Consider the following 14606-nt stretch of genomic DNA (forward strand, 5'->3'; position numbering starts at 1 on the left):
CCGCCCCCCACCTCACAGTTTAGATGATCTTGTCATGGATGGACAAATTTGCTGCCCAGGCACTTATGTAAATATGCCATCCTTTTACCTAACAGTTCCACGATACTAAAAGTTCTTTGTAAAGAATCATCACTTCTTTGAGAAGGATAGAAATGTGAATGTCGGTACTGCGCATGATATAAGAGGGCTTTTTTGAAAGGCGGGAAATGAGAAGAACAAGCGGCAGCCGGTGTAATCGATGGTGTTTTGGCGCCTGTTTCTCATTTAGCATCATGAGTCAGGCGGAGAGTATCGACCCACAACAAGAACGGGAGGGCGTCCTTAAATCTATTTCATATTTGGCATTTCCACCTCATTTGCAGCTTGTTGATGGCGTAAAATAGATACTTCTTCATTAGCTCCGGAAAGAAAAAGTTTACTTCTGCGTTGAGGGCTTATTGTGGAGATGAAGAAGTCAACTTGACATATTGTCATCTTAACTCATCACAGCATATTTTTACGAATATGCATTTTTAATTTCGACATATAAAATGAATTTTCACTCTCAATTTTTCGACTTATGCCTCAGCTGTCAACCCGGCACCTTGTTGTAATTACCTTTCAATAACCATATATTGACTACATTAGTTGAGCTCATCTGGAAATAATCACACTAATTGCACTATTAGTGTGAGCAGAATCAACCCACCCCCTCCCCCTGCTGTGACGTTCTATTTAGAATCATTTTAGAAAGCAATATTTGCAAATTAGATTTTTGGTATTGTCTATGCAAATGTATGCCTGCTGGTGCTTACAGTCACAAACATTCCTTCTAGTGATAGTGTTGCGATATTTTCAAGACAGAATCAAACACCTGGATAATCCCCAAAAATAAAAACTTGTATTTCAGTTTCCCCGTTTTACGAGAGGAATAATTAACGGGCCGGTTTGATTCATTAGCCTGTGGAAAGTAGAGAGCAAGCGCACTCTTCAAAAGCTTCGTTTGATCCGCAACTGAGGTGAGCGGGAGATGGGTGGCGCGGTGGCGCCGCCGCCGTGTGATTACACCCTACGGACATCAGCTCGGAAAGATGGATGGCGGCTGTCAGCCACCTTGGAAAGATCGTTTGATTTGATGCCGCCGAGGAAAAAGAGAAGTTGCCCCCTTAATTTGCTCGGGCTACCCCTCACCTCTTGCCCCTCCCTTCTCCGCCCCAACTTGTCGACTTCAGTGCTGCGTCCTGGGATGAGTTGGGGAAAATAATTAGGTTCAAAATGATTTTTTTACAGTTTAATGCCACTTCCACTTGAAGTTTCCTGTCCAACTAAACATAATTACACTTTGTGTGTATTTTAAACAAGCACATAGCTTAGCCTTTAGCTTAATGCGAACATTAACACAACATTTAAACAACTGATGTGTGATAGTTATGAAATAAAAATAGTAGAATAACCCAGTCATATATTCTTTATCTTCTGTGAAGAGCTTAGCCATCTATATTGTATGTACAGTCTAGCCATCACTTTGTCTTATACTGCCCCCATGTGCCTGAGATGGGCAGCAGCACTTACAAAAAGGCTAATTTCAGTAACACAAAAATGGTGTCTTTAATTCCTTTGGCTAACTTGACAAAAACATGTCACAGACATGTTTAAACTCATTTGTACTGCTTTAAATCCATAATACGTCTCTTTTAAATGCGTTTCTTGCAGATAGATGGAGAAACTCATTTGTTTGGCTCTCTCCTCGTCGAATCAATTTTGTGCAAGGAGGGAAACGGAAAATCATTACACAGCTTAAAAAAGAAACTTAAGTGAATTACAGTAATTATTTAATGCTTGTTCTTGGTCAAGCTAAGTGTCTTTACAGGCTCTTATTTATTTCCTTAATAGGGCCGTTCATCTCCCAAGGTCCCTCAGTGAATACGAGAAACATCCATAAACGGGTTGTGGGGGTAAAATAAAAAAATAAAAATGGTAGATTGCTTTTACTTTAAGTTTTTCTTGCAGGCTAACTTTAGGTAGTCCACAATGTGTACTGCTCATTTGTAGAATTACGTAATGGAATCCACCAGCTCACTGACTTTTTTATGACGTCGTTGAGCAGATCTCATTTGAGCACTTAAAGCGAGAGTATTGCATACGTACGGCAAATCATTCTGAATGTGCAAAATAAGCTCAAATATAAATCCCCTCGGCCCTGTTGCTTGCTACAAGTGGCTCCGAAACATGCAACGAGGGTGAACTAACATGTTGCATGAGTCGAAGTAGTCGGTTGTCGTTTGTCCGACGCTGTGCTCGACGCTGTGCTCGACACTGTGCCCGACATTGATGGAAATAATGAGTAATAGCGGCATTATTGATTGTTCTGAACATTGACTGTGCACAAAGCAACACCCGTGAAGGTCGATTGAAAACATTTAATGGAATTGTTAGTCTCTTGTCCTCGGGGGCCGCAAACATTACCTTTAAGTGCGACTGCAGGTGTAATTTGTCAAATGGGTCGGCTCGCGCTGAATCGTTGTCCGAGCGCTGAGGTTTGGCTTGGTCTTAAAAGAAAAAAAAATAAAGACAAGAAAAAAAAAAAGCGTGATTAAATGGGAAGTGTGACATAACTCATGTTTAATGGTGGAAAAACAGCGGCCGGCGTGTTGGCACGAGGCCCACGCGGGCGAGCATAAATCCCAACTCCCCACAGATGTTGCTTGTAAAAGGTCAGCGTGACTTTGAGTCATGGCGTTGTGTTGAAATCAAAAGGCAGAAGGGGCCTAATTTGTCACTTTCATATGACGGCTGCGAAGCATGCCAAAACTCAAGATAAAAAAAAATAGGATTGTCCTTCGCAGGAAGGGTTCGCTCACCACCCTTCCAACAACTTATTGGAATGATCAAGTTTTCCCTTAGCGGCTATGTTGAATAATTATTTTTGACATAGAATGGAAAAAAATATTGCCCAAGGGTTTTGTTCAAATTGTCTTTTCACTCGCTATTTAAAATGGGGGAAAAAAAAGTCTACACTCTTATCAGCATTGTGCATTCTTTGTCGTCAGAGCTCGAATAATTGATTATGAGGAAATCGTCGTGTGCGTATGTTGCAACTCAGTGCCGCAAAGATATATACTGAAGCATGGAAATGAGGTTTACCTTCCCGTGGCGCATTCGATGACCTGAAGGGACGTCGGGAAATTGAAATTACATTACGGCGGCGGAGAGAGGGGAAAAAAAAACAGGGTCATTGCGAAATATTATCCCAATTGGCTTCACTGGGCACAAATTTCCTCCTCTAAACGACCGAATCATGAAGGGAGCTTTCATTTAATGTGAGAGGCAATTTATACACTTTGCACGAGGTTGACGTCCAAACGGGAAGGACGATCGGAGAGCGCCAAAATACACCAAGGTGGAAGGAAGGAGACGTCTGATTACGGTAGCAGAAGCTAACGTTGTCGCTAATGCTAATCTGCTAATGCTAAGCGGCCTGCGGTGGACGGTTGCTGGAAAGTCAGCTTTTGCATTTGAAATTTTGATTTGGATAGAAACAATTCAAGAGAGAGTTGGAAGTGCAGCAGATCATGACCGGTGTCGGTGTGAAGGCCACATGAGGTGAGACATGAAGTCCGCCTTTGCGGCAGCTTAACGAGAGCCAGCCAGCAAAGCTTCCTCCCTGGGAAGTATCATTCCGAGGCTTTGCTTGGAGATGTGCTTCGACTCTCCTCAGGAAGCTGCTCCTTCGGCGCTCTTTCGCTATTCGCCTCATTCGCGTGTCTTTCTTTTTATTGCTTTATCATTCTAAGCCACACCTGGAGGCGACAGCTTTTGTAATATTTGTTGTAGGGAAGGCCTCAAATGTACCAAGTTTGACTTGGAAGCTCAAACCTTCTCCCTCTCCTGACAAGATTGCTATTCAGGAATGGACCCATTTGAACATATTCCTTACAAAGCACGACCGAAATAGCAAAGTAGTAATTCCTGTCAGCTAAGAATGTTGATTTAAAGACAAGCTTTAGCCTGGGTCGTTAGTGGAAGTGTAGGCTGTGTATTATATTTAAAATTAAATCGTCATTTTATTTTTTAAGATTTTGAAAATTATTAACTGGCTCAAGGATCCAATTGCAAATTTCTAAAAGTCGAAACAGAGGCTGCCATTTTTGGCCCCACTTACAAGGGTTAATTGTGTTTTGTTGCTCTGTCGCTGTGTTTTGTATCTTGGTGACGCAATTACACGGCTTTAATCCGTGACTGCGATTCGGTTTCCATTTCTCCTCAAACTCTAAAGTGGATGTTCAGCGCTATCTACGGGGGTCTCAGTAAGCAAACTGCAGCAATTTCATCTTATGTTATTGCGCCACCGGAAAGCGTTGGGTTAAGTAAGAAGCGTTATATTGTTTAATTGAAATGAGCAGTCGCTCGCGGAAGGCAATATCCTCACGCGTTTGCCGGCGGAATTAAATGTGCGTGTGCATATTCCTCCACGGGTGCTATTCATTATTCATGGGGCAACATGTTGAGGACAAACCTCTGAATAGCATACCAACTCATTTGGACGGCTGACTAGAGCACAGCTGTTGTCCGGGAGCTTCGATACAGCCGTGACTTTACATTCCCCTTATAAGTTTCATTTTTCGACTTCACGGGGCTCCTCTCCGAAGACTCTCGCAGGCAGTCTTACCAGAAGGCTGCGGCGCCCCGACCTGATCTTGACCAAGGACCTTATTAACAATTTGACAAGGGTCTCATACTGCCTCGAGAGAGCTGATTAGTCTAATAAAGCGGATCCGCCGGCATGTATGCCACGTTGATTTGCCCAATTAGGGATGTGACAAACCCCGGACACATCCTCTATGAAAGATACGGCGTAGCTCATGTGAAGATAATGACGCAAGGCTGGAATGTTTCAAACCGGACTTGAAAGGAAAAGATGAAATACAACCCAGTTTTCCCAGAGTTAGCGTAGCATCCACAAAGTTCCGGCCTTTAGTTTAGACTCAGTAGAGAGGCCTCAGACCAACACAAAAGCGCAATTCAAGATGATGTTATGAGTTCCAGTTAATAGTCGGTCCCTTGGTAAAGTAATAACTTTTATCAGCATCACATTACTCTGGTGTCACAAAGCTTCTGGACACAACGCTGATGAAACAACTGATTGTAGAAATTATGCTCAGGGTCACATTAAAATGAATTTTTCAGAGCTCAAGAATCAAGCCGCATTATTAAAAGTGGATCGGCGCTAGGATTTGGATGTAATAGTGAACGGTCCAAGTAAGACAAGGTTGAAAAGTGTGTGTGTGTGGGGGGGGGGTGTCTTAATCCAGGATTGCAAGCGAAGGTGACATAAATCACTTTCTTGGTGCTCGGTCACATTTCACCTTGAGCACCTCGTCCCGTTTTTATCAGTATTAATGGTTGTCGCCCTCCTTAACTTTGCCAGAGCTATTTCACACTTGGTTAACGAAGCGACGAGAACGTCTCCTTGCCTCTCTATATATAGCTGAAAATTATTTTGGAGATCCCAAATCGCTAAGAAAACGTGCACTTCGGTTCATCGTCTCCTACTAAAATGTTCAGTATTACCGAGCGCCTGCTCGTTGTGTACTACCCGACGACGTGACATTTTCCGAGCATGCAAATTGTGTGACGTGGCTAATACCTGCTCATACTTTTGATCCGGGCGCTCTTATTTATGCATGTACGGCTTTCGGCGGGGATTAACTGTTTAGACGTGCCGTGACATGCATGTTTGTGGATGCGAATAAAGTACGACAGTAGAGCAGGTGTGTGCTTGTTGCCAAGCGGCTGCGGCCGTTGCTAGGAGGCAACGTGCGACATCTGCTCGTGGCAGCCAAAAGCAAGCCGTGGCGAGCGAGAGGGGCGAAGGGGATGCGTCGGCCATTCTCAGCCCAGGGCTGCTGGAAGAAGACAAGTCTGAGTCCTCTGTGTGTACCACACGTGGATCTTGGTCCCGGTCTGATCCAGGTGCCCAGATTCCAATGATCAAATCAATCCAGTAGCATTTATTTAGCCTTCATTGGTTTGAGAGGATCAATAGCAATATCAATTCCCATCTCAGGGTGACTGAAGCAAACCGAAAGACTGACCTGCGAATCACAAGTGGCACAGCGCCGCCGGTTTTCATGAGCACAAAGCCATAACGGTTCACCTGACGGATGGCTTTCATAAAGGAAACATTTATGCACTTCTCGGACATTTCCGAAAGGACAACGATCGGTTCAAAATGTCACTGCTCATATTTCAACAACCGGTGAGGGGATCGCTCATTTTCCACTAAAGCTGAGTGACAGCACGTGGGAAGGCAACTTCAATGGGGATAACAAAAAATATTTCACATCTGTTACATCCATTAAAGTATTTAAACAGTTTTTTTTTCCCTACGGGAAATAATAGCAATTGGATATAAATCTGAGTTGGAATTGCCCGGATGATCTTCCCGATATTCAATATCCCACAATTCACCTTGACGACGGCATTAAAATGCACATTAGCGTCGATCTCCTCCCTCACTCGGCTTGATTCCTTTTTTCGCCGGAGATGTCAAGCCACGTCGTTTGCTGTCAAATGTTGCGTTGACCGCGTGGCTCAATCCGCACCGACGGTGACTTTTTCCAAGCGTGCTGTCAGCACACAAACAAGAAGAGCCGGCGCCCCGTCGCACGTGCCGCTGGTAATCAAGCGAGCAGCGGGTCAGGCAGACACCAATCAAGGCGGACAGGGCTCGACTCAGCGTGGCCTCCGATATCAGACACTGCCTGGCGCCACCCACCGAGTGCCATCTGCTTTGCATTTCGTGTCAAAGCGCCTTAACCGTCTATCTGCTTGCTAGCTGCACTGTGGGGGCAGAGGGCCGAGTTCTGAGTATCTGGCCCGCACTTCCCAGAATTCTCTCTTAGCTGTCACTCTTTCTCTCATTTGAATAACCACCCATGAAAAACAGGTCACTTATAATGTGACGGTCACACTCCCCTGACTCCATTCGAAAATGTCATTTCTCTTTGTCATTCATAAATTTGCTCCGTGGCATATTTTCGTCCCCTCGGTTCTACGTCCAACTGTACTTTCGTTTTTCCTTTTTTACACCAATTGTAAATGTAGCCCATTAAAAAAAAAAAAAGCGTTTTTTTTGGACTGAAGAGCAGGATATTTACTTGTCTGAAAGTCAAGAAAAAAAAAAATTCAAGCAAAGAATGAATGGCATGTTGTATCCACAACACTTAGCCCTTGTAGCTACTCACTTACCTTTTGAAATCTCAATAGACAACTCTTTTGAATCTCTCCGACTCTCACACTAGAGTGAATTATCAATCGAGAGAGAACTTCAAAGGCTGCGCTTTCCATTGCCCCCCCCCCCAAAAAAAAACCAAAATGCTAATGTTTGGATTCCAAATCGATCTGCTCTCTCTTATTCAAACCATAATGCACACCATCTTATCGCTCCATCTCATTGATGTGTGCTGTAGCTCTTGAAATGAGTTGTATTATTTTTTCTATCTGCTTTTTAAGAGCGCTGATATTTTTCTCTCCTTTCAACCCGCCGTATATTCGACACGCTCGCTCTCATCTTTTGGAGGTTGATTTAACGGAATGCATCGAGCTCGAGCTAGGTTTTCATAAAGCAGAATGGTTTCGTTTGGTATGGGCAAATGACGTCATGTCAATAAAATATTTTGCTCCTCTCAGATGTCTTCAATTCATAACGAAGTATCCCTTTTATCTGTCATCAGGTACTGAAAGAACACGAAGATAAATCAGATTTGACTTGTTTGATTTATGGCGGCGATGGAGCTTGGTGCCACAGGTGAGGAGCAGCCGAGGGAATCCAGAAAAGGCGGGCTGCCTCCTCCTTCATCCTACAGAAGCGGGAAAAAGCGAGTGAGTACATTGAAAACCTCATTTTCCGTAACCGGGAAAGAAAAGCACAAGTGGGTCTCAAAGTGAGGCATCCATCCGGGTGTGTCTTTTATCATCGTTACGTTCAGTCATAAAAATAAAATAAAATAAAATAAAAAAATATGGACGCAAGTAAAATGATTTTTGCAGAATGGCTGACAGAAGCATCATGATTTTTATCATCTTCTCGCAGGAAGATTTATGACCTCTTACACATTTGTCACGACAAATTATTGTTCTATTAAAGTTTTTTTATGGCAGGAAAATATTGCCCGGTAAAAGTGGAACCAGTGGCAGAAATAATTCGGTATTGCTGGAATTTATCCAACATGATTTTTACCCTGTCTCCATACCAGAAAATTTGAAATTTTGAGAAAAAAAAAAATTGGGGCTGTAAATTATTATACAACATTTTATTCACCATCCTCTATTTTCCTTTTATAAAATTGAATCATTCAGACTAGCCATCATTTATATGTCAGCGCCAATCTGTTTTTGATCCTTTTTTTATCATACCCACCAAAAAGTTTGCTTAGAAATTTGTTAAGGTAAGTCTTGTTTTTGTCGATAAATGATGGATGACTTGTTATTGCTTGACCATTGGTGATTTGAGCGGTTGAGAAGGTAAGTCAAAAAGGTAAGTAAGCATGTTAATTATCTATTCTTCAGGTCAATGTTACACAAGTGGGAAAGTGCTTTAGCATATTTAAGGTTTAGTTTAATTCTATGCTCAACCATGAATGGGCACAATAAGATTTTAAATGATCCGATTAACCTTGATTAATAGTGTTAAAATTCTACATTCAGTATTGATTGTAGTGTTAATAAAGCTTTTATATTTTCTCAATCGAATTAAAATTTGGAAGTTCCTCTGTATTCACCGATCACGCGGACGGGATGTTGCCCATCACTGCCGTCCCATTTCCCTAACACGCCCATGGGCTTCTGCATAATTTGAGCCAAGCCATGCGCAAATACTGAGTGACACAAACCTCGTATTCAATGCGCATTGACATCTTCTGTGCATTGTTCCAATAATTAGTATGTGTTGTCTAACGGGAAAAGAACAGTCTGACCTTTTTCAACGCTGGCGCGCAAGAACATCTGCAGCCAGCCACAGTTAATACATGAATTCATGAAATGACGCCTTCGTTTTTCGGTAGCGTGACGAGCGACTAGTGCACTCAGTGAACTGACAATTTCACAGTATTTGTTTCTTTCCGAGAGCAGTTGTGGCCTTGGGCTGATTTTTGTTTTGAAATACAAAACGGGTCTACTAGTTGGATCAGTTTCGAATAGGTCTTATATAGCCGGATGCAAAGGTGCATTCAAAGAAAGAACAACAAAATTGCTGAATGTCCATCTTGGCAATCAGAATAAAGGCAACAATAATCACGTGGCGGGCCCAAGTTGGATCGGTTTCGTGGAAACTGATTGCTGCAAAGCTCCCAGTAAACACTGATTAGTTGCTTTCCAGGAGCCACTGATTAACTGCAAATCAACTTTGGCCATTCCTACCAGAGCATTTTAACGCTAAGTGCGTTCCATCTTACCATGACTATTCTCTTCGCAGCTGTTAAATTTTTTTGCCCCCTAAAATTGCAGTGTTTCACTTGACTGAACTGCTTGCACTACGGGGAGGCGGAGTTTCGATTCCTCGGTCCAATCAGCTTTGACCTTCTACTTGTTGCTTTGATTTAACTTCTCCAACGCAAATGCCCCGCTTGGCTGATTATCTTACATTATTTAGGAAGCAAGTACACTTGCGCTCGAGGCTACGTTTGAGGTCATTGGTTTCCGCCGAAAGATCTAACAGTTCGTCCGGTAAATTTGATCGAATTGCAAAACCGTAGCGTGTTCCCTCTGTGTGTTCTGGCTTTCAAAATAGAACCTCACACGCTGTCCGTGTCTTTTCGAGTAGACATAGCAACTTCCACATTGGGTGAGCCTTTTTCTTGGCCCTTTCTGACGGAATGTTGATTGGTGGGACTCTGAGCCAGCCGCCTCTGCCTTATTAAGTCAGCTCTGTGTTCAGTATCATTTCACATACAGAAGCAGGAAAAACGAACAAGCCTGAATAGATTGTCCTACTGAATGGAAAATATCAGGTGAATAATTACATTTCCCCGTCGCAGCTTCTCTCTTTTGTAATGTAAAATGGTTGCATACCTCCGAGAGCGACGGCGGTGTTACTTCCGTAAACAACAGTCTTCCCGTGGCGCACATTCCGACTCCCGACTACATTGACATTTCGACGGCATAGGAAACTAAAACCCAACCTACCTGACAAAAAGAACAATGAACCAGATAATCTCTGCATTGTTCAATTCTGTCAATCTCTTGAGGAGAAGCCTCTTGAGTGGGAATTACGGAATGATTTCCTATATACTGTATAAATATTATTTGCCTGCCAAGCCAATAATTAAGGTTGTGCCACATCGGACCATACTTCCCGGTTGATAATGATGTCCCTTTTAAATGATTCTGTCAGTGTCCCAACCATCAGAGTCTGTTAGATTCTCTGATGTTTTTAAAGAACACACTCTCGGCTGTCACAGGGGTATGACAAGCAACAGTGCATTACGGATGTCCTTTGCATGATTCATCGCTTCTTGCCATCTGTTAGCAACATACCAAGTCAAGACACTCTTTGATGTCGTCAAACATGGACCCAAAGTTCTGTTTGACTGGCTGTCAGGGACTAACTTCCCTCCCCAAAAGACTGCCAACCTCGTTGCATTCGCGGTGCGATACGGTACAAACTGCGAGCACAAATAATCGTAATAAACATCTCATCGAATGAATTCAGCCGTGGGTTTCAATTAAAACTGACCATGGTTCTCTTTGTAAAATGAATGACAAAGACTTACATTGGTCAAAAAAATAGCATTTGCTTTTCTCATTGAATATAGAACTATGGCAGCCATTAAGGCCGCTTGTGCTGGCCTTGCAAACCTCATCAACCATGAATAAATGCATTCAAATATTTATAATATTTTTTTTGTGGGTTATCTCTCCTCTAAGGACAGCTAAGGTTGAACATGATGTCGTCTTCACTCGCAGCTAAACAGATGCAATCAAACACTTGGGTGATATTTGGGTCACCGCACTTGAAATTGGCGAAATGGCGACTCGTCATCATCCCCATCACTGATTGTAACGTTCTTGTTGCCTCCTGTGGCCAAGATAAATCACTCCTGCAGCCAGCGCTGACAATGGGATGGCTGCAGATAGGGCTTTGTCTCTTATTGCTTACTTGTTTGGATCAACCGCAAGAAAATCACACAGGAAGTGTGTTATGGCGATCGAGAAGATAGCGGGCGTCGGTGGTATGTCTCAATCTAGCATCCATCTCGTATATTTCATTTTGGTATCTGGACCGACACCAAGCACGTATAGTCTTTATATGTCTGAGCTTTGTGTCGGAATTACTCAAAGTGTTATTTGGCATTCACAAGCAGCACTTTTGAAATCTTGCACATACCGTAGGCTGTAAAAATGCCTGTTAATGGTCCAGCCAAGCTTTTCGGACTGAAGATCTTTAACATAAGATTCTTGTGGTAGTAATAAGAAAATTTATTCCGAGATGGAGAAAAAAAAAACCCGTGACTGACTGAATGAGTTTTATTCACATCTGGGTTATTTCTATTTGGATGGAGTGAAGATTGGGGTCAGGGTCAAGTTCAGAAAGGCTGAAATTTCTGAAAGGAGTGAGAAAACAGAGGAAGGAATAGCAAAATATCCCTCAGTTCTTTGTTAAACGACTGAATAGTTAACTGAAGCACGATTTAATTTCATTTCTAATTTCATACCAAAAACATTTTGAAGACGACCTTTGTGCCGAGAGCCAGATGTCCTGATGCCATTAGACGCAAGAATACCTTTTCCATGGTAACTGGTGATGAAGAGCAGCATTTTCAAAATCTTGATTGAGCCAAATATTTGAAATTAGAAAACATTACGGTCATAGAAAAAGACCCAAGGATAAACCGTTACACATTCATTTATAAATTCCGACAACAGTATCGTTTGTGCTGGTATCTTCCCCTCCTTTGCCCACGTTTGCATGTAACCTCCATGTGAGTCAGTGTGTAACATTGGCCAAATGCTAAAATAACATGGCAGCAAGGTGCCTGTGGTGCCACCATAAATCAGACCCAAAGAGCGGCGAAGAGCCAATTCCATCCCTTTCCCACCACAAGCTGCCTCTCAGGACCACAATGTTGGTAGATAAGTGTCCTCATCGCTGAGCCATTTGGAAGCCACCTCGAGAAGAATCCCTCAGATCCTATTACGCCGCAGACAACCCTTGGCGTCACCTCATGGCTCCTGCCGACATCCATCACATCTCCCTGGATGCAAACATCGAAGAGCGACCGCCACGGCGGTTTTATATCTTTATTTTCCAGCTATCTATAATTCCTGAATCCCACCCGTATGTCATTATTTGTACAACTTCCACTCCCCAAGCCCGTATATTTAGCTTTTTTAAAAAAAAAATGTGACACGGATTTGAAAACGATCCGCAATCTGGGCTGTTCACATTGTTTACATGCAAGCAAACTTAAAGCAAAATCTCCATCCTCCCATCGAAGCCTTTGTATGAGACATCAATGAGTCCCAAATGGATGCTCGTGAAAACATTTGTTTACTCTACACTTGAAGCTCAGTTGTGATCACTGATTCACTGAAGGCGCAGAAATCCACCGAACAACCACGTTAACTGTTTGCTGGCTCCCCAACCAAACTCCCCCCCCACACACCCCTCCCCTCCCAAATGCGCTTTCAAGTCCCCACTGGCATTCTCGTACTCAGCTGATGAAAGAGATTGCTTGGGTGTTGCACTAATGAACTGGCATTATTATTAAATGATGTTTATACACCATGACCCAGTTTGCCCTCCATGAATGGAGCAGAAACTTAAAACCTCACATCGTCAATCATGAGCTCAGTTATTTGTGGCATTTGCAACAGTTTGGGAGTTTGGAAAGAATCATTTGCAGCTCTATGGCACCTCCTTGTGCACTGCAGCGGAATCAGCACTCCTGTTTTGTGGGGGTTGAATATTTTGAATGACTGCATTTATTGAGGAGGTGATTTCAAAATGTTGACTGTGATGCGGTGATACGTAATGAACAAAAGTAGAGGCTCCAATTGTTTTAGTGTGTTTGGTTGGTTAGTTTGCTAGGCCTCAGTTTTGAATGAAACAACACCATTATTGCAAGTTAATTTGGGGACCCCGTTGTTACGGCTTGCGGCCCACTGGGGGTTCACCGAGCTCAGTTTGAAAACCGCTGAGGCAACTTGAAGCAGAATCTCATTTGAACACAAGGGGGCGTACCCGCTGGAAGATAAGCTGTATTTAATTTTCATTTGGAATTCTGCTCTGCTGTTAACTAGGTTGACCACAACGTTACACCAAGTTTTGAAGGCAAATGTGAAGCAAAGCTTTTTTTTATTTACTCTGTTGCTAACACACTGGATTTCTAACACGCACTGTCCAAATTAGTTGGCTGTGAAGATATTTGTCCGTGCCCTTTGCTCTTCTGGCGACCACTGTGCTTTAGCTCATTTTCCCGTATATCAACCCCCTTGCGACTGAACAGTTTCCTCTCGTCCAAAGTCAACTGGGACAAGCTCCAGTTTCACCGCAACTCTAATGAGGGCAAGTGGTCTAAAAAAAATAGATGGTGGGATGTATGGCTTCACATGTAGAATAAGCAATCATCTTGATTCTAAACGTCTAAACTGGATAGTCTAAACGATTTTCCTGGATTTCCATAGTACCCGATGTGTAGCAAGCCCAGCATGATTTCGCTGCCAAACACCGCTGTTCTTTGCTGACCAGATGTCCATCCCACGCTGCAGACAACCTGTAGAGATACAGCCGCGAGGACGACATTATAGGTTCTACATTGTTTTTCCAGAAACCTAGCGAGAGCTCTGTTCTGATTGCTCATGAGTCACACTATGGTCTTCATATGATGTATATCACTTTAAATCATGTCAAGCTTGTATACTGTTCTCCGTTGCATCTCTGTGGAATGGTACTTCATCACTTCACAGTTGTAACATCAGCATTTTGGCATGAAGCTTCGTGTTCCATCCGCACTGGGACATCATAGAGGAAAAACACTCTGCCTGTTTCTGTGGAACCGGAGGAGGAGGGCATTTCCCTGCAATTTGAATTCCAGAGCATTTCTGTAGCAAATACTCAAGCGAATCATCATTCCCAAAGGTTTTTCTTGGCTTATTGTAGTTTTGTGCTACTTCACTGCGCGACAAATTTAACTGAAACGCTTCAGTTGAAGAACCTTGAGGCTGACTTTCTTAAGATTATTTTCAAAGCCCCCTTCAAAATTTAAATTTAGGTTTGCGATGGGTGACTGTGCGTTTAAGGAGTGGGGGTTACATTCCAGACCTACTGTGCCTGACAGGAAATGATGTCAGCCCTGCCCAGACTACCGTGACTCATTGTTATGTCAATGCCTTCTGTTCAGATTGGCCCACTTTTGGAAGTATGGCCAATGTAGTCCGGGAAAAAGGCTTTAAAAATGATTTCCCTCTTAATTGTCTAGATATGGCTCTCCCATAAATTTGGAAGAAAAATCAGTTTAAGGGAGTGGTGACTTCTGACGCAACATGTGGTTTAGCCTGGACAGTCACTTTCTCCTCTCATTATTAATGTAAATAAACATTGTGGATTAATATGGAGTATTTATATA

General features: G+C 42.8%; 1 protein-coding gene across 5 annotated transcripts in view; it reads left to right on the forward strand.

The window, feature by feature from the left end:
• The window catches only part of zic1 (zic family member 1 (odd-paired homolog, Drosophila)), a 158989-nt gene that overhangs the window by 53899 nt on the left and 90484 nt on the right, over positions 1 to 14606 (forward strand). For 4 of the 5 annotated variants that reach the window (XR_015069148.1, XM_085938968.1, XM_085938969.1 and 1 more), the window contains one exon: positions 7716 to 7863. The exons of the other annotated variant lie outside the window; for it this stretch is intronic. Coding sequence is in view for 2 of the 4 variants with exons in the window: in XM_085938968.1 (XP_085795094.1) it covers positions 7762 to 7863 (102 nt within the window). In the remaining 2 variants the exon portion in view is untranslated. The remainder of the gene's footprint in view (positions 1 to 7715; positions 7864 to 14606) is intronic. 5 annotated transcript variants of the gene reach the window in all.

The sequence above is a fragment of the Syngnathus leptorhynchus genome, chromosome 19, assembly GCF_054491065.1.
Source record: "Syngnathus leptorhynchus isolate UIUO chromosome 19, UIUO_Slep, whole genome shotgun sequence".
Lineage (NCBI taxonomy): Eukaryota > Metazoa > Chordata > Actinopteri > Syngnathiformes > Syngnathidae > Syngnathus > Syngnathus leptorhynchus.